This window comes from Thamnophis elegans, chromosome 3, assembly GCF_009769535.1.
Source record: "Thamnophis elegans isolate rThaEle1 chromosome 3, rThaEle1.pri, whole genome shotgun sequence".
Taxonomy (NCBI): domain Eukaryota; kingdom Metazoa; phylum Chordata; class Lepidosauria; order Squamata; family Colubridae; genus Thamnophis; species Thamnophis elegans.
Genome location: NC_045543.1, coordinates 135,431,966 through 135,455,940, shown reverse-complemented (window position 1 = coordinate 135,455,940; position 23,975 = coordinate 135,431,966). Strand labels below are relative to the sequence as shown.

Here is a 23,975-nt window from a genome sequence, read left to right as displayed (position 1 = left end):
CACCATGTGACCTCTGGATAGGAAGGCCACAAAAGAAGCTCAGCTGCTTGACTTTCTGAAAGAGGAAGAAAATTGAGGATTTGGGGGGAAGTGGGGGGGAACTAGAGGGTAATCAATACTTTTGGTAGCATTTGTGTCTATAGCAGTGTTTCTCAACCTTGGCAACTTGAAGATGTCCAGACTTCAACTCCCAAATTCCCTAGTCAGCAAATGCTGGCTGGGGAATTCTGGGAGTTGAAGTCCTGACATCTTCAATTTGCCAAGATTGAGAAACATTGGTCTATAGCAATAGAATTTAGACTTTTATACTGCTTCACAGTGCTTTACAGCCCTCTCTAAGCAGTTCACAGAATCAGCCTATTGCCCCCAACAATCTGGGTCCTCATTTTACCCACCTCAGAAGGATGGAAGGCTGAGTCAACCTTGAGCCTGGTGGGATTTGAACTGCCAAATTTCAGGCAGCCAGCAGGCAGCACAAGTAGCCTGCAGTACTGCATTCTAACCACTACGCCACCACGGCTCTTTCTATCTACTTATCCTTGGTCACTCCAAAGGAAAGAAAAATAGGATAAACTTAAAGGATAGTGTAGATTTGGTAAGTCTGTAGTGTGTTGAATGCCAGGTGAGAGTGGATTGGTCTGATGAACATAATTTGGCTACCGAGTGGCTATCACAAGTCTGAAGGACATCCACGCTATTGTGCAGAACAGATCTAATCAGACTGTACGGCATAGAAAATCTTTCATACCTTTGAATCCAGGATGCCATTTGCAATTCTATGGTTGAGTTCCTTTTTATACAACAGAGGCTGAAATTTTGCTAGTGTGGAACGGATCTGCAAGGAAAAAAAACCACCTGAAATGTTTATGGTTTTTAAGAGGAAAATGTCAGATGTAAAGAAAGCACCAAGAAGCTGTTTTCATGTTTATAAATAATGTAATACCAGTCAGGAATACAGGTAGGCCTCGATTTGCAATAGTTCATTTAGTGACCATTCAAAGTTACAACGGCATGGAAAAATGTGACTTATGACCATTTTTCACACTTAAGGCCTCCATAGCAACCTCATAGCAAGCTCATGTGATCAAAGTTCAGCTGCTTGGCAACTGGTTCATACTTATGACTGTTGCTGCATCCCAAGGCCATGTGGTCCTCTTTTGCGACCTCCTGACAAGCCAAATCAATGGAGAAATCAGATTCACTTAGCAACCACGTTACTAACTTATTTACTGTGGTGATTCACTTAACAACTGTGGCAAGAAAGGTCATAAAATGAGGCAAAATTCATGTAATAAATGTCTTACTTAACAACAGAAATTTAGGGCTCGATTGTGGTCATAAGTCGAGGACTACCTGTAACGTATTTTAAATATTATAACAATTGTAAATTCTCTGCTTATTTACTGATAATTTATTTTCCATACACATGCCCTTTTCCCTCTTCTTTTTCCCTTTTCATGGCTATTCGTTTTACCCTTTAAATGTTTTTTTTTAATTAAAATTAAACAAACAGAACTGAAAAATCTCAACCTTTTGCTCACAGCAGGAACCCAGATTTAAACTGCATGGCAAATCGCTCTCTAGGCTCTGTTTGAAGACATGCATTAATGACCTCTTTTAAAAAACAATCCTACTGTCAGTTGTCCACACTTTTTTTCTCATATTCAACCAGGATCTGTCTTCCGGTAACTCCAAAAAATTATTTTGTAGCCTGCATGCTGGACAATGAAGGAGGTGGTTATATTTTAGTTATTAATTCTCAAGGCTAAACATACTTCTTCCTAGTACGACGATTTCCAGACTTCTAATATTTTAATATTCTAAGATCCCTAGTGCTGCATATCAGGATGTGCTCCAGAGGTGGGTTGCTTCCGGTTTTACTACCGTTTCGCTTCACACGCATGCACGTGCACAATTCAGTGTACATTGTTCTCAAGCATTCACAGAACAATTTACAGTGAATTGCACACAGGCACACAGTACTAAACAACATGTGTGCAATGGCAGCAGTGACCAGGGAATTGGTTTGGGGGTGTGGCCAGCCTGGATCGCTGCTAGTTCTGTGACCCAGGCCAAAAGACCACTATTGGTTCAGCCAAACCAGGCCGAACCGGGAGCAACCCATCTCTGGTGAGCTCCTGTTACTTGTCCCAGCTTCTGCCAACCTAGCAGTTTGAAAGCACGTAAAAAATGCATGTAGAAAAATAGAAACCACCTTTGGTGGGAAGGTAACAGCATTCCGTGCGCCTTCGGCATTTAGTCATGGCAGCCACATGACTACAGAGAAATCTTCGGACAGTGCTGGCTCTTCAGCTTTGAAATAGAGATGAGTGCCTCCCCCTAGACTAGCATAGATGTGCGAGAGGAACCTTTTCCTTTAGCTTTAATATTGTTGATCTAAACCAAGGGTGTCAAACTGGTGGCTGGTGGGCCGGGTGCGTCATGTGCACCTATTCCAGGGGAAAAAAGTTGCAATATGTCACATAGCATCAATGTGACGCATCAGATTTGACACCTGTGATCTAGACATAATATACAAGTCACTGTGTGTGTGGGGGGGGGAGCTAACATTAATTATCATTGCTAAAGCACTGTTCTGGATAAAACACATGAATTGAATTGTGTGGGTAGGTACACATACACACAGTCTCACACACAGACAACTCAGTGCACGGGTTTTATCCAGAAAAGTGCTTTATCACTAACAACTAAAAGGATCTTAAATAACTAAGCTAACATTCCTTGAGATCTCAGACTGTCCATCCCAGACATTTAGGTAAACAGCATAGACCAGTGGATCTGGTTTTGTTACGTGTTCGTACAAAAATCCGTACCTTTTTAATATATTCTGTTTCTTCAATAATCTCAGACAAGTTAGATCCACAAAAGAGGAAACGTTCTGCTGTCTCTGTATTTTTTCTCAGATGATGTGTCACCACTAAGGTGGTAGACATTATCCAAGTTTGAAGATGATCTGTATCAAAAGACCACAGATGAATTTAAAAATAAAATCTACACATGGCAAAGACTCAGACTCCAATCAGTAGACCAAATAAATGAACCGTATGTTCTGACCTGGGCTTCCCCAAAAAGCATGAGGCAGAGTCCTGGCCCCAACAGAACCCCTTTTATTAAACGCATGGGAATTCTTCTCATTCACATTCAGCGAAGGCCTGGCAAACAGCCTTTCAAAGGAATATTTATGACTACAGACCTTATCTATCTTGGAAAGCTGCCATGTAAATATTTTCCAAAGGGGGTGCTGTGCAAGGAAAGACCTCCCACAGACCCATTAGATCTCACAGGTTGGCCTCCTCCGGGTGCCATCTACCAGCCAATGCCACCTGGCTATTACTCGGGGGAGGGCCTTCTCTGTGGCAGCTCCGGCCCTCTGGAATGAACTCCCCGCAGGGATTCGGACCCTCACCTCTCTCCAGGCCTTCCAAAAAGCCGTCAAAACCTGGCTTTGCCGGCAGGCCTGGGGGTGATGAGGTTTTTTGAGGTTTTATTGGGATTTATATGCCGCCCTTTTCCCTGAGGGGACTCAGGGCGGCTTACAACCACAGGGGAGGGGAAGTGCAAGGTCAGAACAAACACTTTGTGAACAAAAGAAAAATAATAAAACACAACTTTCATTCAGCAATCAAACACTCGGGCGGGTAATTGGAAGCCTATCCCCAGGCCTGCTGGGAGAGCCAGATCTTGAGGGCTGCGCGGAAGGTCTGGATCGTGGTGAGGGTGCGGATCTCCATGGGGAGCTCGTTCCATAGGGTCGGGGCAGCAACAGAAAAGGCTCTCCCCTCTCAACATGTATGGTTGTGCGACTGTTGTCTACTTTTATTATTTGTATTTTGTCTTTTATGTTCCCCTTTTTCCCCCTTGAATTGTTCACCGCCCTGAGTCCTCCCGGAGAAGGGCGGCATACAAATAATAAAATACAAATACAATACAAAGTCTCTGAGATTCACGGACAGATTTTCACACTTCTGAAACGAATCTAACTACTCAACGAACGAATTGTTTCCTGCAAAAGCCTTTTGCTCCTCTTTTATTTCCTATGGGAGGGGCCAATCACCTCCCCCCTGTGACTTTACTCCCAAGTCTACCCTGGTTTCTGAGTTGTTCTCTTCTTCTGGCAGCTCTGCGCATGTGCACACTGGGAACAGGCTCCAGCTGTTCTTCTGCCTCACTGTTCTTCTGGCTCCATAGGCACCTGATCACTGCCAGACGGCCTTCCCCAGCCTAATGGGCTGGCCCATGCTCCTCCCCAATCTCCTCATTGTCCAACTCTGGTGCCAGCTGTGCTGGCTGCTGGCGGGCCACAGCACCCTGATGAAATGTGTGACACAACAAGGGACAGATTACTTCAAAGCTTGATAAAAATAGAGTACAGATGGCCCTTGACTTATGAGCACAACTGAGCCCAACATTATTGCTGAGACATTTGTTGAGTGAGTTTTGTGACCTTTCTGGCCACATGTTGCTAAGTGAATCACTGCAGATGTTAGCTTAGTAACATGATTGTTAAATAAATCTGGCTTCCCCACTGACTTTGCTTGTCAGAAGGTCACAAAAATGATTTGGGGACCCTAAGACCATCATAAATGCATGCCAATTGCCAAGCATCCCAATTTTGATCACGTGACCATGGAGATACTGTAATGTCGTCGGTGTCAAACACAGTCATGGGTCACTTTTTCAGAGCTGTCGTAACTTAGTAATGTCATTAAAAAAACTGTTGTAAGTCAAGGATTACTTGTATATTGTGAATTACAAAAGAAAAGTACTTTCTCAGTTGATTTCCCAAGTCCTTGAGTTTTGTTTAAAATGTTTAGGAAAGGAGTGAACAATATAGGACAGTCCAGATGTCTCTTCCTGCCACATTGCTGACCATGGAATTAGGAGCTGGTATTCAACAGCATGTATCATCCATCCACCTCTGGCTTAGGACCATGATAGACCTAAAATAATAACCTCTTCCTTTTGTCTTCCGGTTGTTTTTCAGAGTTAAATAAAAAGTATCCTCTTCAGTTTATTAATTCTGATGGCCAGTCCTACTATTAAGCTGGGTGAGATGACTAACTGAAGAGGTCAAACCTGGGAGGAACAGAAGTATTGGTGAACCATTTTGTTGAAGGACAGAGCTGTCTTAAATACAACTCTGTCCGAAGCATCGTATCCAGAGGTGGGTTCCTACCAGTTCGCACCTATTCGGTAGAACCAGTTCGTCAAATCTACCGAACCGGTTAGAAGAGGTTCCATCCGTGGACCCGGAAAGCAGGCCACACCTACAGAAGAGGTTCCAAATTTTTTTGAAACCCAAAACTGGTCTTTGGATATGATTATTCTACACTATCATGCTCATATTTAGCAATAGCAATAGAGGTTAGACTTATATACCACTTCATAGGGCTTTCATCCCTCTCTAAGCGGTTTACAGAGTCAGCATATTGCCCCCAACAACAATCCGGGTCCTTATTTTACCCACCTCGGAAGGATGGAAGGCTGAGTCAACCCTGAGCCGGTGAGATTTGAACAGCCAAACTGCAGATAACAGTCAGCTGAAGTGGCTGCAGTACAGCACTCTAACCACTGCACCACCTCGGCTCTTTATATTTATAAAACTCAGTGCCTCTGTGAAAGGTAAGGATGACTACTGCGTTTGTGGTGCAATCAGAACATTGCGTGTGTTGAAGTTGTTTTAACGCAAACCAAAGATGCCTTTTAAAAAACAAGTTTACATCATATTCTTATGCATGGCAGTGCTGTGTGTGAGGTAATTTAAGGTGGTTCTGACAAGTGTCATCAGCATCTTCATATCCGGTCACATGGGTGGCAAGCCACTCCCATTCGGTCACATGGGTGGCAAGCCACTCCCACAAAGGAGGCCACACCCACAGAGTAGGTTCGAACAATTTTTGAAACCCACCACTGATCGTATCAGATTGAGCTGCCGATCTAGTCACCTACAGATGCTGATCAGAGAAAGGTCCAAACAGAACAAGTCATCTGGCACCATATTTTGAATTAGAACAGCAAACACACACACTGGCAACTGGACTGAAATATAAGCTATCCTAAGATCCAGTTCATTATATAGATCCATCTTCATTGTAAAACCTAGTTGAAGTAAACTCGCTGGCTATTATACAATCTAGGGAAACAGTGAGCAATTTATTTGGCCAACGCATCAGAAAACAACACAGATGTGAAATCTGATTGTGTCATAAAAGTTTAGACAGCCTTCTGCTTCCAGCGCTTGTGCGGTGGGACCATGAACGCATGCGTGGGGGATGGGGCGCATGCACGGGGGACATACGCACATTGTGTTTTGATGGTTCGGGTGCATATGTACTTTGGGCACTCAGTCTGGAAAAGGTTAGCCGTCACTGACCTATGACTTTGTGCTTCATTTGAAGAAGTGAAAGAAAACTATTGCCGCGCTCTGTTGCTGCTCTCAGAATGAAAAAGATCTATTCTTAATTGGAAAAACAACTCACCTGCTTGATTTAATAAAATGTTCTGGGGAGTTTTGGTATCTTTTACACACACACACACACACACACAAGCAGGAACAATAATTTATCATCTACATTAATGGTGACAGTTGCCAGCAGTAGAAGTCACACCCAACAACATTCTTGCAAACAACTTCTGATAAGACGTTGAGGAGCAACACGTCCTAGGTATTTTTCTTTCCCTATGACCTAAACCTAAATAACAACATCACATTAAAAATAGCATCCTAGGATGTGATGAAGATACATATTAGAACCAGTTTGGTCTAGTGATTAAGAGCCCAGGCTGGAAAGCAGGAGACTGTGAGTTCTAATCCTGCCTTAGCCATAAAAGCCAGTCACTCTTAGCCCAACTCACCACACCGGGTTGTTGTTGTGGGGGGAAAAGAAGAGAAAGGTATATTGGCAGTGGTGGGATTCAGCCAGTTCGCACCTATTCGGGAGAACCGGTTGTTAACTTTCTAAGCAGTTCGGAAAACCAGTTGTTGGAAGAAATCTCATTTTGGTTTTTCACCACTTTACAGGACTAATCCTGTAAGGAAGGCAGGAAGGAAACATTCTGGTCTTGTTTCTAGCCTAATTTTTATCGCCCTGCTTACAGAAACTGCCTCTCCGGTTTAACCCTTATTACATTGTAACAGCTAAGGCAAAGCGCCCATCGACATGAGTGACTTTGAGTTGGTCACGCCCACCCAGTCACATGACCACCAAGCCATGCCTACCCAGCTGGTCACCAGGGCAGAGAACTGGTTGTTAAATTATTTGAATCCCATCATTTTGTATTGGATATGTTTGCTGCTTTGACTGTTTGTAAAAACAATAAAAATGGGATACAAATAAAGGAATACTCTATACGTTAGTGAATGTTTAGCGAATGCCAGATAGCCTCAACCTTGTTGGTGAATATATACATCGGGAATGAAAAGAGCATGTTAAACTGCTTGTCGTAATGAGTGCAGCTATGGCAAACACGGATGATGATGATGATGATGATGATGATGATGATGATGATGATGATGATTTGGTTAATCTTTGGTGAGATTCACAGCCTTTGGGGCTGGTTGGTAGCTCAACAGCTCTAGCTCAACAGCTCAAGTCCTAACCAAGGATCTAGGAACTGTTAAGGTAACATCGGAGGATATAAGCTGTTCCAAGTAGGGTGGTTTTTTGTAGAATAAGAATGTTCAAGTCTGATAAACTTAAAATTTCCAAATAGCGAGGTAGCCCTTTGGGTATTGCTCCAAGGGCTCCAATTACAATCGGGACAACAGACGATTTCTTTTTCCACAGTCGCTCAATTTCAATTTGCAAGTCCCGGTACTTTGTGATTTTTTCTTGCTGTTTATCTTCAATTCGTGCATCTCCAGGTATTGCAATGTCAATGAACCATACTTTTTTTCTTTTCAACTATTGTTATGTCAGGTGTGTTGTGGGCCAAGTGGCTGTCAGTCTGGATTCTGAAGTCCCACAAGATCTTGACTTTCTCATTCTCTAAAACTTTCTGAACCTGATGTTCCCAGTGTTTTTTGCTGTACTCAAATCCAAACTTTTGGCACAATTTCCAGTGAATGATCTTAGCAACGCGGTCATGGCGTTGTAGGTAGTCAGTTTGTGAAATTTTGCTGCACCCACTGATCAAGTGATTGACTGTCTCGTCTTTCTCATTACAGAGGCAACATTTGCTGCTGGTGGTAACATGTTGTTGTTGTTGTTATACAATTGTATCACAGCGGCCAGTTGTTTTGCCAGATTTGGCATTGGTTACTAGTCGGGCCTCACCCAGGGGTCTAGGACGTCGTAACATATTTTCGTAATATGCGTGCAGTTCCAGGCAGTGTGGCATTTTGCATTTGACTGATGGTGATTTTGTCAATTTTTAACTGTTTTAAATGTAATTCCAGTGCTTTTGGAATAGCACCCAGTGTGCCAATTACCACTGGAATTACCACTGCTGGTTTGTGCCATAGTCATTGAATTTCAATTTTTAAGTCCTGGTATTTCACGATTTTTTCATGTTCCTTCTCAGCGACCCTGCTATCACCTGGTATTGCGATGTCTATGATTGTGACCTTATTTTTCTCAACCAGTGTGATGTCTGGTGTATTATGTGCCAGTATTTTGTCTGTTTGTATGCGAAAATCCCACAAGATCTTGACCATCTGATTTTTGGTGACTTTTTCAGGCCAATGTTCCCACCAGTTTGTTGCTGTTCAGGCTGATGTTCCCACCAGTTTGTTGTTGTTGTTGTTGTTGTTTTGTTGTTGTTGTTGTTGTTGTTGTTATTATTATTATTATTATTATTATTATTATTATTATTATTACACTAGAAAACAAACAGGCAAGTTGTGCCACATTCATCATCCTTTCTAAGAAGACATTTACTTTTCAGGTTTACTTCTTCCCCTCTGGACAGGCCATGATTACTTTGAAACCAAGTGATATAGCGCCATTAATTTACTTGATAACAATAGCCTGGATATATGTGAAGCCTAAAAACAAGTGCAAGTTCCTTTGAAAATACTGTTTTGCTTCTAAAGATACTATCAATCCTTTTGTGTGTGTGGTGCTGTAAGTAAAAGAATCTAAACAAAATCAAAGGACTTGGGAAGAGGTGTCCCATTCAACACCATCCCAGTATGCAGAGTTCCCGATATGCCATAATGGATTTCTCCTGAAGTTTAAAATATAAAATATGGAGCATCTGGAGAACTTTCCGCCCATTTTAGTGAACAAAAAAGAAAAAGTAAAACAATTAACAAGCCTGTTAATTGCTCTGGCTGAATTTTCTTTGGGAAGGAAATACATTTCTTGCAATTTACTATCTCATGGTGCCTACAGCTACAGTGCTGATGTTTTGAAAGAAAACTTTTCTTTCTAGCCCTTGAATTATGACCACAATTGGAACTGGAACTTCCATCACTAAGCACCGCAGTCACTGAGCCATGTGGAGAGGAAAGAAGAGAGAGGGGAGGGGAGAAAGAGGGGAAGGAAGGGGAGAAGCGAGGAGAGGACAGGAGGGGAAGAGAAGAGGGAAGGAGAGGAAAGAGGAGAGAGGAGGGGAGAGGGGAGGGAAGAGAGGAGAGGGGAAGGAAGGGGAGAAGTGAGGAGAGGACAGGAGGGGAGGAGGAGAGGAGAGAGGAGGGGAGAAGAGAGAGGAGAGGGGAGAGAGGAGAGGGGATGGGAGAGGGAGGAGGAAAGAGGAAAGGGGAAAGAGGAGGTGAGATGAGAAGGGAGGAGAAAGCGGAGAGAGGAGGGGAGAGAGGAGAAGGGGGAGAGGAAAGGGGAAGGAAGGGGAGAAGTGAGGAGAGGACAGGAGGGGAGGCGGAGAGGAGAGAGGAGAGGGGGAAGAATGGAGAGGAGAAGGGAGAGCAGAGGAGAGGAGGAGAGGGAAGAGAGGAGGGGAGTGGAGAGGGGAGAGGGAAGGAGGGAAGGGGACAGGATAGGGGAGGAGAGGAGCCATGGGTTCTAATTAAATTGAAGTAGAAGTCAACTGGACACCAGGAAGAATATGTCTACGATAATGGAAAGGTCTGTGTTAGGAAGTGGTGGGTTTTCCCAAATGGAGGAATTTAAACTACGGATGGCCATCTGTGGGGCTCCTGAAGTAATGGACAGAGGAGGTAGTTTATAGTTTATAGTTTATAGTTTTATTGATTTGTATGCCACCCACTCCCGAAGGACTCCGGGCGGCTTACAATAAAACAAGGGAGGGGGGATAATACACAAACAACATATTAAAATATACAACAGTCACAATTTCCGAGGGGCTAGATATTTCGAGAGCCCCCCGGCCTGCTGGAGCAGCCAGGACTTAACGGCTTTGCGGAAGGCCGGGAGGGTAGTAAGGGTCCGGATCTCCATGGGGTCTCCAGCGGGCTGGAGCTGCAACAGAGAAGGCTCTCCCCCGGGGAGGTAGAACAGGCAAGGAAAGCCTACAAGTACAACTACAACCACATTTACCATTTCACTTCTGTGGGCCATGTGATCTTTATCTAAAAGACTGAGAAGCCAATACAGGTAGTCCTCAACTTACAGCCATTCATTTAGTGACCATTTGAAGTCACAACAGCACTGAAAAAAGTGATTTATGATCATTTTTCCACATTCACGACCATTGCAGCATCCCCACGGTCACATGATCAAAATTCAGGCGCTTGACACCTGGCGTGTATCTTTGCAGTGTCCCAGGGTCACGTTTTGCGACCACCTGACAAGCAAAGTCAATAGGGAAGCCAGTTTCACTTAACAACCGTGTTACTAACATAACCACTGCAGTGATTGGCTTACCGTATGGGTGTCAAATTTGCATTGTCATGGTGGTGTCATGTGATGTGCTGTGACTTCCCCCCCCCTTTCGCTAAACTGCATGGGAATGGCCAGCGTGTGACACATCTGGCCCCCAGTCTGCGAGTTTGACAGCCCTGGCTTACCAGCTATGGCAAGAAAGGTTGTGAAATGGGCAAAATTCATTAAACAACTGTCCTGTTTAGCAACAGAAATTCTGGGGTCAATTGTGGTCGTAAGTTGAGGACTGCCTGCAGTCAGTGGCAAGACTAAAATAAAATTACATTATCTCCAACAAAACTGGGTCATTATACAGGTCTGCTGGCATTATATTATCAGGCATATTGTCAAGAGTTAGCAAATATCCACTCCACCCCTGAATGAAACAAACATTTTCCTTTGACATAGTTTCTATTGGCATCCTAATAATTCTTGAGCTACATTACTATAGGTATTTTTCACCAAATAGTATTCTGAACAGGTAGCCTATACATATAATTTGAACAGGTAACATGTGTGTGTGTATTTGTGGATATGTACACACACACACACACACACACACACACACACACACAAATACACACTCACAGAAGCCAGGGGTGGGTTCTGGCAGGCACTACTGCCGGTTCATTTGTGTGTATGCTGCATGCACTTGATGTGCTCTGCCTGTGCATGCGCAGTGCAATAAAAATTGTTCTACGCATGCGCGGAAGCAAAAAACAAGATGGCAGCGCCCGGTTTTGGGGGCGTGGCAAGCCTGAGCTGCTGCCGGTTCCAGCGACCCATGCCGCCAAACCACTACCAGTTCAGTTGAACCGGTCCGAACCAGTAGGAATTACCTGTTCAATAGGTTACCTGTTCAAAACACTATTAGGTGAAGCCTACCTGAAATAAAGTAGCTCAAGAAACCTTAGGCTGCCAAAAAAGAAACTATGTCAAAGGAAACCATGTTTGGAATATGGTATGTCATATTATTGCTGCCAGATTAAAGGACGTGTTCTGCTATTAGGGGAAAAGACGCTGCCTCAGATGGCAAATTCTTCATGAACCTTCTTCTCCTTCAACATTTAAAGCCATTGTGAAGTCCGCAGCTGCTATAAAATGGCTCAGGTTTGCCATAGGGTGACCCTGTTTGCTATCTTCTTTGATGACAGAAATGGCAGCGTGTGGTTGGATCACACATGACCTGGAAAAGCTAGGAAGATTCCCACCCTAAAAAAAATGATATGGTGATTTATCCGGAGTGGATTCCCGAGCCTCGTGATGATGTAAATCACTACTCTGAAATGATTTCTGTTATCTAAATGACCCCTGAGACGGGGTTGTATTTTAAGATGAGAAATTGCTCCAGAGATAAGAAAAGAGACAGGAGTTTCTCAGGGCCAGCAGAGGAGGCAAATGCTCAACTTAATATTATTTCAAACAGAATGCTTTTCCTAAATTATTTATCTACATTTGTATATATTAGTTTGATAAATAGTTCAAGACAGCTCAGATATCCAGAATGTCTTCCTCCTTCGATTTTCTCCACAATAACCCTGTGAGGTGAGGTGAGGTGGGTTGTGTGTGTGTGTGTGTGTGTGTGTGTGTGTGTGTGTGTGTGTGAGAGAGAGAGAGAGAGAGAGAGAGAGAGAGAGAGAGAGAGATAAGGAGTGTATTCGGGTGCATGTGTGAAGGAGTGTGTGTGGGTGCATGTGTGTGTGTGTGTGTGTGTGAGAGAGAGAGAGAGAGAGAGGGAGGGAGGGAGGGAGGGAGGGAGGGAGAGAGGGAGAGAGGGAGAGAGAGAGAGAGAGAGAGAGAGAGAGAAAGAGAAAGAGAAAGAGAAAGAGAAAGAGAAAGAGACTGGCCCAAAGATACCCAGTTGCCTTTCATGGCTAAAACGACACTTGAACTCATGACTCCTGCCTTCTAACCTGGTGCCTTAACCACTAAACCAAAATGGCTCTACTCCTGAGCTCAGGTTTACAAAGGAAAACAGGATTGCAGAAAATATAGAGTTGGTGCTGCCAGTTACCTGTTGTTTAGTCTTAAAAACAATTCTCATATTTTTCTGCTCCACTTGAGGCTTTTGCATCCTTCTCAGCAGAGGTGGATATGCCAATTCGGCTTGTGCAGCTATGCCATTAAGCCTTTTAGTAGCTGTGTGTGTCATCTTTTACAAGAGGCTATTAAGGGCTGAATTCAGCCTGTCTTTTACACGTTTACCGACATTTACCCTGTGACAGCTGGCTTAGCCTCACCCAGAAGATGCCCGCAGTGTGTAGTTAAAAACATCAAGGTGGCAGCTGCGACGGTGCCATCAAAGCACCACCCTTCTTAAAAATGCACATAAATAGCACCCTTGTGGGCCCTCTCCCACCTGGGCTTTTCTTGCCACGCCTTGTGGACAGCCCTATATTCCAGCTGTTTATGCGTCGCTCATATCCTGAAGATTATGAGTAGGCCTTAGCATCCTGGAATAATCCTAGCCATAGTTTAAGGATAAAGTAAGTTTAACTGTTGGGTTTTAATTACAGTAAGTCCTTGACTTCCAGCCAGACTCTCAGTTAAAACAGACCTCCCACAACTATTTATGATCCTGTTGTCTCAAAGGTGCTTTTTCAAGAGGTAACTGGACTTTGTTGATTTTTTTTCTTTGAAGACGTTTCGCTATTCATTTAAGAAACTTCTTCAGCTCTTCCATTCCCTACCCTCCAGTCAGAGCTGAAGAAACTTCTTGGATGAGAGGTGAAACATCTTCAAAAAAAAAACACCCCAGAAAGTCCAGTTGCCTCTTGAAAAAAAGCATTTCCGGGACCACCATGACCTGGATGACTGAGAATCTCTGTAGACATTTAGCTATGCATTTTGGGATGAACACCCTTTGAATGGTGTGGGAGTATGGACGGATTTCCAGAATATAAATTGCAGACTAAAGGAACCATTTTCACTTCAGTTTGAGATGCAGATAACAGACTCATCCTCAACAGCCTGCGCCTGTGGAGGGACACAGGACAGAAAACATCCTGCAGAAAACACAGCTCCACAACACGGTTCTTTCAGCAGTTCCACAAAGGCTCCACAACCATTTGCACTGCTCAGGTGATCCTGAGGACGCAGACAAACCTCCAAGTGGCCTCAGCCATTCTTTAAAACGGTGTCAAACTCGATTTCATTGAGGGCCGCGTCAGAGTTGTGTTTGACCTCGAGGGGGGTGGGCATGGCCAGGATGGGCATGGCCAGCTCGACATCCCGTGTGTCAAGGGCGCCTGTGAAGGCCCGAGTACTCTGCTAGTGAAAACAGGTTCCCGAGCTCCATTTTCGACTGCGATGGTCTCCTGCAACCCTCTGCCAGTCAAAACGGGCTCCAGAGCTCCATTTTTGGCTGTGATGGTCTCTTGTAACCCTCTGCCAGTGAAAACAGAGATTTGGCCTTCTCAAACTCTGTTTTCACTGGCAAAGGCACCATGGGCCAGTCATTTACTATTTCCAGAGCGGCCCCGCGGGCCAGATCTAAGCACCCCATGGGCCGGATCCGGGTCTCGGGCCTTCCGTTTGACACCTCGGGTCTAAAAGAATGCAAATGACCAGCTGTCTGCAAGGAGTATAAATCCTTCCATTCCCCACCATCCAGTCAAAGCAGAAGAAGCTGCTGGGATGAGAAGCGAAACATCTTCAAAGAAAAAAAAAGTCCAGTTGCCTCTTGAAAAAGCATCTTTCAGACAACGGCGACCTAGGTGACTGAGAATCTCTACAGACATTTATCATCCTGTTTCAAAGTTCTGACTGCGTTTGCTCCCTCTCCCCATCACATGATTGCATTTTGAGTGTTTAGCAACCAGCCCAATTTTATAGCTATTTCCAGTGTTCCACTGTCATGTGACCAAAAGACACCCAACAACAGACAGCCATTGGATACAAAAGTTTGTTTAACAACTGATGCATTCCCTTAATGTCTCCAACATTGGCTTAACAACTGCGACATTTACTTAACATCCGCTGCAAAGAAAGATAATAAAATCGGTCACGGCCACATGGTGACCGGCTTGGAAATTTGGTCACTTGGAAATTGGCTCATATTTATGACAGTCGCCATGTCTCAGGGTATTGGGATGACTTTGTGACCATCTGACAAACAAAGTCGACGGGGAAGCCACATTCTTAACAACTGCATTACTAAGTTAACAATTGTGGCAAGAAAGGTTGTAAAATGGGGCAAAACTCACTAAACAACTGTCTTGATTTGCAATGGTCAATTTTGGGCTCAATTCTGGTCGTACGTCAAGGAGTGCCTGTTTTGATATTTTCATGTCAAACATAGTCTACGTTGCATTTTTACGTTATTGTAAACCACCTGGACACAGTGCAACGGCTTGTTGTGAGTCCCATTTGTGCAACAAACTCAAACCCTGGATAACCATCATACAATGTCCGCAACTATTTCAAAAGAATGAAATATGAGCGGCACTTGCAAAAAAACGACACCAAGAAAAGCTTTCAAAGCAGCTCTACAAAACTTGAAAAAGATTCGCCTTCTTAAAAGGATTCAAAAAGAGGTGCTTCACACACGCCCCTCTGTGTTTGAAGGCCTCTCCTTTGAAGGATTTGCGCAACCTTAATTCTTTAAATCTTCAGATTGAAAGAACGAGGAGAGAGGTAAATAATTCAAAGAGGATAATTGAAATCTATCCAGGGGTGGGCTTCAAAAATTTTAGCAAGGGATTCTCTGCCTGGTTGCTGGGTGGGTGTGGGCATGGTGGGCATGGCCTAGTCGGCCTCCGGGACCACAGAGGAGGGTGGGATTTTCCCTCCCCGGGCTCTGGAGGCTTTGCTTGAGCTTCCAGGAGAGTGAAAATGGCCTCCCCAGGCTCCAGAAGCCCTCTGCAGGCTGGAAACAGGCCCGAATTCCTGAACTTCCAGTAGGTCCATTTTTCACCCTCCCTGAGCCTCTGGGCGTGCCCTGAACTTACCTGCATCCAAAACGGGCCACATGAGGACTCCTGGGAGGGATGGAGTGGGTGAAGCTAGCCAGGAGTGGGATTTGGAGATTCTCTGAAGTCAGGGGTGGGTTTCTCGCCCCGTTCCAACCGGTTCGGTTGGAACAGGGCCGGCGGCATCCTCGTGCATGCGCGCAGTGCATGCATGTGTACTAGCGCCTGTGCGATGCTCCAGCTGCTCCTGGAGGATCGCGCAGGCGCTGTATGCGTTCTGCGCATGTTGTGGAAGCGCAGAACTCGTCAAAACCGGGTAAGAAACGCGGGCGGGCGGGTGGATCCTTTGGCGTTCCCGGAAGTTACTTACTTCCGGGTTCGCTGACCAACCGGTTCGCGGGGACCGCCGCGAACTGCCTGAAACCCACCCCTGTCCGAAGTGCACAGAATCTTAGCTAGAGGTTCTCCCAAACCTCTGCGAACCCCCAGCAGCCAATCCCTGAATCTATCCCCCTTTTGAAGAGATCCCCGATGTTTTGATTCTTTGCATCCACACATTTATTTTTAGAAGAATTTTTCTTAAAACTATTGTCTGAGGACTCCTGGGGAGTCATTCAAATCCTTCTCATGGCCCTGCAAAATATTGAAGGTATTTGCAAAAACAATTAAAGCAATGCCACTCTTCTCATTATTTTCTTGCTTGTTAAAAACTATAGAGTTTTTCATGAAAAAAATATTTATGTTAATATTGAATGGGATTAGTATTATTATTTTTATATACCGTAATTCAAAAACTAGTGTAGAAATGTGTCACTTTTCATTTTTCGTGTGATAAATCTTGATCAATGTAAACCATGCAAAGCTCCTTTGAGGTCCTTCATAATTTTTAAAAACAGGAAATGTGAGAATTTTTTTTAAAAAAAGAAGCACGGTATTATTGCCACACGCTAATTCCTCCAACACAAGAAATTTCAGGAGAAGTTACACAAGCTAAAGAAAAGGTGTTAAATCAGATCAAAGGAAAGCATGCAGCTAGAATGAAGGCACCTTGTGAACATTTTGTGAGAATTCAATCTACATCTAAGCAGCATCTGGGACAGGGGTGTCAAACTCAAGGCCTGTGGGCCAGTTCCGACCCACAGGGGGCTTAGGTCTGGCCCACAGGGTCAACCTGGAAACAGCGAAGGATCGGGCTGTGGCGTTTCTGCTAGAAACGGCCCTCCCGAGCTCCATTTTCGCTGAAAGAGGTCACTGGCAGAGTGCTTGGGCCACCACAGGCACCCCCGACACGAGTCACGTGAAGCTGGCCATGCCCACCCTTGTCACACACACACACCCCGAGGTCAAACATAACCCTGATGTGGCCCTCAATGAAATCACATTTAACAGCCCTGATCTAGGAGGTAAAGCAGGAAAAGAACTACAGGTGTATCATAAAACCTATATTGAACTAGTTAAAAGGAAATCTCAGGAACTACATTCTTCTTGCCCTGCTAGTAGTAGGCAGCGGACTTTGGTCCCAGGGAGAGGTTCTCAGAATCCAGATATATATTTAATGTAGCGCCTCGGGGAAGCCAAATGCTGGCAGAATGCCATCCAGTTGGGGTTTTTTTGGGTGGGTTTGTATTGTTCCTTTGAAGGACCTGCTATCTAGCAATATGGGGAATGAAGCACTTTGTTTGAGCAGCATAGATAAGAGAGTAATAGGCTCCATTTGAAAAGCAGGATTGAAGCTTCATAGAAGTTACCAGATGGAAAAACTACACCGCATTCTGTTTCCATACCACAAAAAGGAAGATCGGGTTAGCATTCCTTTCTGCAGTGTGGATGAAAAATATAGATTGGTATCAAGATGGTGACAAATTGCTGAGGCAGGATGGCAGGAGACTGAACCTAGGTATGGCACTACGCTTTTAGTACAACTGGAGATGTTTAGGGGCTTGTAGATTTCTGAATATAGCATTGTTCTTTGAAAAAACAATTATCAAGTCATATTACTGTATTTGGATTAAATCTGAGTCCAGGTTAATCTCCAGGAAGTTTCAGTCTTGGGAGGCAATTTCACGACGTTAAAAAAATACATTTATTTAGTCCTACCTCGAAAGTGCTTGAGGGAGTTTATATGCAATAATTAACACCGTTTAGGAAATTATCGTGAGCGAAGGCTGTGTTCCCTTAGTCCTAAAATAATCATCTAACTTAGTCTTTCTTGGCCTTTGTGTTCTTCAGATCTGTTTAGAGAACACCTTCCAGAAGTTAAAATAGGCTTGGCCCAATCCTGGAAATTTGGAGTTTCAGTCTCAGTGCACCTGGAGGGCACCAAGTTGTAAAATCCCAGCTTTTAGGATAGGAAAATTAAGAGACTGTCTTTCGTGACTTAGCCAAAGTCTACCTCATCCAAGATCAGCTGTTAGGATCATCTACATTTTATGAAATCATTCACAAAGTGTTCAGTGGGTCTGGTAACCAAGTTATTGAGGTTACAGGACTGCAGTATAAGAGGATGGGTGACCCCAGGATGAAAACAGAGATTTACTTCCCCACAGGTCCTTTGGGACAGTTCAAACTCATTCCCAAAATCGCAAGTGTGTCCAGGAACTGAGATGGTCCATTCCTGATAGCTTTACTATGACATATACAAAATCTTAGCAATGGAACCTTTGTTTCTCAAAGAGTTATAATTTGGTTAGATCCTGGGCAGTTCCATTCCCCCATAAATAGAAGCTACCAGTGCATCCTGCTAGCCATGTTGTTCTTTAATTTACCAAGAATGTATTACTATTATTCTTCTCTTCTTTCCTAGTATCTGTCTCTTCCCACTTATGACTATAACTATTTTGCTTGTATAATTCAATTTATATTGTCTTTATTTGTTTCCTAGTACGATTTGATAGCGTATTAGTAACCTTGACTATCACTATGTGTTCTATCTTTTTGTTCTTGATTAATGTATTTTATTCATTATTATTCATTATGTACACTGAGATCATATCCACCAAAGACGAATTCCTTGTTGTTCAATCACACTTGGCCTATAAAGAATTCTATTCTATTCTATTCTATCCTATGCTATCCTATCCTATCCTATCTCTCTATTCTATTCTATCCTATATCTCTATCCTATCCTATCCTATCTTATATCTCTATCCTATTCTATCCTATATTTCTATTCTATTCTATTCTATTATCCCACCAGAGGTGGAAGGGAAGGTATAGGTGATCCTCAATTTACAACTGGATTTGACGATCTGACAGCTGCCTCCCCCATCAAATGACCCAAGTTTTGGTGCAAGGAACCTTTTCATTCACTGCTATTTGCAGTTCCCATGGTCATGTGACAATGAAGTTTCAGGCAAAAAAATGCCCCATATTTTACTTAAAGACTGCCGTGTTGACTTACCCAATACAAAAAAAAAAGTATAAAATCAGGCACAACCATGTGGGGACACCATTTAACTACTGTCACAACTTATGACTGAAATTGTGGGCTCAATTACAGGTATTCACCGACTTACAACCACAATGGAGCCCAAAATCCCCATTGCTAAGCAAGACAGTTGTTAAGTGAGTTCCGTACCCCACCCACAGTTTACAACCTTTCTTGCCACAGTTGTTAAGTGAATCCGGCTTCCCTATTAATTTTGTTAGTTAGAAGGTCACAAAAGGTGATTACGTGACCCCGGGACACTGCAACCATTATAAATAGGAGCTAATTGCCAAATTTTGATTACATGACTATAAGGATGCTACAACGGCCGTCAGTGTGAAAAATGGTCGTAAGTCATTTTTTTCAGTGCCGCTTTAACTTTGATCATTAAACAAATAGTTATAAGACGAAGGCTACCTGTACATTTGTCAATGGAGGACCTCTTGTCCTTGGAGATCACCAATCTATGCATTTAAGACACTGGGAAAGAGAGGCACCAATGGAAACAACTGGGGAACTCTATGGTCCTCCATACACAGGGCTTTCAAAACCTATAACAAATATGGTTATAGCACCAAAAATTGGGGCTTAGCTGACAAGTATACAGGTAGTCCTCAATGTACAACAATTTGCTTAGTGACCGTTCAAAGTTACAACAGCACTGGGAAAAAAAAGTGAGTCATGACCATTTTTTCACCCTTACGACCATTGCAGCATCCCCATGGTCACATGATTTACATTTGGATGCTAGACAACTGTCTCACATTTATGACGGTCGCAGTGTCCTGGGGCCATGCGATCACCTTTTTAAGAAGCAAGGTCAATAGGGAAGCCAGATTCACTTAACAACCGTGTTACTAATTTAACATCTGCAGTGATTCCCTTAACAACCGTGGCAAGAAAAGTTGTAAAATAGGGTGAAACTCACTTCATAAATTTCTCACTTAGCAGCATCAATTTTGGGCTCAATTGTGGGCGTAAATTGAGGACTCCCTGTACCAGCACAAAGAGTGCTTGTGCCTTTCAGCACTGACCTCTGGCCATCTACAAAACCTTTGCCAGACCAATTCTCGAATACAGCTCGTCTGCCTGGAATCCACACTGTATATCAGACATTAATATGAGTGAGTAGGTCCAGAGCTATTTTAGGAGAAGAGTCCACTACTCCTCTACTCACAATAGCAATAGCAATAGCAGTAGACTTATATACCGCTTCATAGGCCTTTCAGGCCTCTCTAAGCGGTTTACAGAGAGTCAGCATATTGCCCCCAACAATCTGGGTCCTCATTTTACCCACCTCGGAAGGATGGAAGGCTGAGTCAACCCTGAGCCAGTGAGATTTGAACCGCTGAACTGCTGATCTAGCAGTAGCCTGCAGTGCTGCATTTAACCACTGCGCCACCTTATGCCACCAGGCTTGAAATTTTGGGTTTGGTCAATCTGGAACTGCGCCATCTGTGGTATGAACTAAGCACAGCACACAAAATCATCTGCTACAACGTCCTACCTGTCAACAACTTCTTCAGCTTCGACCTCAATAATAGCCGAGCAAACAATCGATACAAGCTCAAAGTAAACCGCTCCAAACTCGATTGCAGAAAATACGACTTCAGCAACAGAGTGGTCGACGCCTGGAATGCTCTACCTGACTCCATTGTTATATCCTCTAACCCTCACAGTTTCAACCTTACACCGCCTACCATGGTGGACCTCAACCCATTCCTAAGAGGCCCGTGCATAAGCGCACCAGCGTGCCTACCGTCCCTGTCCTACTTCCCCATTTATTTGTATCTATTTCTTTCATTCATGTCTATGTTTATATAAATATACATGTACATGTTTGACCCACTAATAAATACAAATACAAATTTTCAAGACCCTGAAGTTTTCTTGGCATGATTTTGGCAGAGGTTTGCCTTTGCCTTCGTCCTACAAAACTGAGAGAGGCCCTAAGCCACCCTTTTCTCTATCATATGTTTCTGAATGAAAAAATAGTCTAGATTTGAAAATTGGGCAGGGCAAACTTAGTCAGCTCTTGGATAGGAGACCACCAGTAAATTTCAGAGCTGTAGGTTAGAGCAGCAGTCACCAACTGATTGCCTGCGAGAAAATTTTGGTAGTCTGCAGAAAAATCTTTGCATTTTTCCATTTTTTATATTACACTAAATCAGGGATCCTCAAACTACGGCCCCTGGGCTGGATACGGTCCGCCAAGGCAATTACTCCCGCTTGCTGATGGGATGGGGTCCTTCAGGCACTTAGCTTGACTGCCCTTCCCTCGTTGGGAGTCCAGGCGCTTCAGGGAGCAGTGCGCGAAACTTCAGCCAGGCTCCTTAAGAGCCGAGGTGGCGCAGTGGTTAAATGCAGCACTGCAGGCTACTGCTAGATCAGCAGTTCAGCGGTTCAAATCTCACTGGCTCAGGGTTGACTCAGCCTTCCATCCTTCCGAGGTGGGTAAAATGAGGACCCGGATTGTTGGGGGCAATATGCTGACTCTCTGTAAACCGCTTAGAGAGGGCTGAAAGCCCTATGAAGCGGTATATAAGTCTACTGCTATTGCTATTGCTATTAAGACAGAATTTGCAGGGGGGCAATCTAGCAGCCAGGTTGGCTACAAGACAAACATTCATTCTTGGGCGTATTTGAGATTCCTAGCTGCATTGGAGAGCAAACCTAGGGTTGATCCCAGGGGCTTCTCTCTCCCCTAACAAGCTGCCAAGTTAAGTGCCCGAAGGACCCCATCCCATCCTTAATTCATATTAGCGGTCCACGGGATTTAAAATTATGAATTTAGTGGTCCCTGAGGTCCGAAAAGTTGGTGACCCCTGGGCTAGAGGGTGATGTCAAAAGGACTTGCTGGAACACAGCAGACGGGGGGGGGGGGGGGGGAACGACTCTTTCACAGTTGCGAAGAAAGCAGGAAATCTTAACACCCATAAATAAATAAATACACGTTCACACACCCACAAGTCAGTCTATAGCTGTCATGGAGCTCCCTGAATATCTTTCTTTCCAGATGAAACCCAGGAAGAAAAATACATTTTTCCTAGAAATTTTAACTGCCTTCCTGGCACTTTCCCTTTCATTTTAGAGGAAAATTATAAAATTATAAAAATTGTATAAGGATCATAGTGTGTGTGTGTATGTCTAAACCCTTTATTATCTCTCTGAAGATACACACACACATATACAGTATAATCGCTATTTTTTAATAATAATTTTCTTATGAAATTTTAAAAAATCATTTCAAGGACTTCAGGAATCAGAAAGCTAAGTAAACACACACACATATGTGCGTATGTTCGTGTGTGTGTATACATACATATATGCATACACGCACCTACAGTATAATCGCTATATGATTTTTTTATAATAATTTTCTTATGAAATTTTTAAAGAATCAATTTCAAGGAATTCAGGAATCAGAAAGCTAAGGAAACAAACTAGACGTTTCTTTTGCCTTTTATATAAATAAGTAAAAGGAAATTATTTTTCGGAAGATAAAGAAACGGCTGTGACTAGCCCTGTTTTAACAACAATTAGAGAAGAAGTGAGATTTGTGATACAGCTAGAAAATGGGCACAGCTTCAGCCATACTGTCACCAACACCTTCTTTTGACCATAACCTGCAAATAATTATGCTTCCTCAGCATTTCAATTTCTTGATTCTATTCTCTTTTTCTCGGGTTTTCCTGAGTGATCTGTGCCCATTGTCATTGGGATGGGCTTTCCTCTCCTTTGAGTGTTGGGCTCAAATATTTTCCACTCCAATTTTCTGACGGGCCCAGAGCTGCTTTTTTTGGTATGGACTATGTTGTTTGATTCACATAAGGACCATTGCAGACTATTGAAACAAGCAGAGCACTTGAGCAATTGAGAAGGTTTTCCCTTCCTCAAAAGAGACCCATAGCGATGATGCCCTCCCACCTAACCGCCCCATTCTCTCCCCCCCCCCCATTGACTCCCAAACTGGCTTCTCGCCTCCGTTCCCACAACTAGGAACCGCGCGCCGCGTTTCCCGGCGAATCCCCGCAAGGAGACGAGTTTCGGCTGCTGGACTTTGATCGGGGAGTTTTCTCCCCCATTCCCATTCAGCCCCGAAAGCTTTCGCCTTCTCTCTCCGCCTAAGCCTACCTTACCGGGTTGTTGTGCCTGGAGAGGAGGAAGAAAAACGCGTCGGGATGGAAAGCAACCCGCAGGGAAACGCACCATCCCTAGCTAGAGACCAAGCCGGGAGACGCCGCCTTGCAAAAGCGGGGAAGACGCGGACACGACCCACCGGCTTTCAACCCCTACCCGAGCTCGGCCTGGCAGGATTAGCCGCTCTTGGCTCCTACCTGGGCGGTGTATTTGCCGACGGGACTCCCCGCGACCTCGGGAGTTCCTTCTCCAACTTCTTCTCCCGGCCGCGGAGCTCCTGCCGGATCTTTCCATTCACTTCGGACCTGGGCGGCTCCTCCCTCCCCAGCGCCCGCCCTCGAGCCCTCGGCGGGACTTCTTTCCTCGCCCTCCGCCGCGGCGGGAGGCTTCTTGGACCGCTGAGCTGGGATAATTGGCCGAGCGTTTTCACACGTGCAAAAGAGACACGCGTGTTCGGTGATTCGAACTCTAGAACTGGGGTTGAGAGAGCGGCCCGACGTGAACTTATAAAAGAAACATCGTGGCCCGCTTCCTCCCTCCCTTTATTTTACCTGTCAATTCAGCAGGTTAGGGTTATTGAGAGGTCTTGTAAGTGTGTCCCTTGGTACTGAATTAAGTCAGTTTTCTTAATTCCATCCATATCATCCATTGATCCATCGGTTGGATTAACACGGTATGCTAAAGGCAGAATGAAAA

The 23,975-nt window shown here is 44.1% G+C and overlaps 1 protein-coding gene across 1 annotated transcript in view; it reads right to left on the bottom strand.

Annotated features, from left to right (window-relative positions):
• The window catches only part of CCDC68 (coiled-coil domain containing 68), a 32,007-nt gene extending 29,053 nt beyond the window's left edge, over window positions 1-2,954 (bottom strand). The window contains exons 1-2 of the mRNA XM_032213016.1: window positions 2,835-2,954; window positions 749-835 (exon numbers count right to left, since the gene is read on the bottom strand). Coding sequence (XP_032068907.1) covers window positions 749-835; window positions 2,835-2,954 — 207 coding nt within the window. The remainder of the gene's footprint in view (window positions 1-748; window positions 836-2,834) is intronic.
• Between the last annotated feature and the right edge of the window lie 21,021 nt (window positions 2,955-23,975).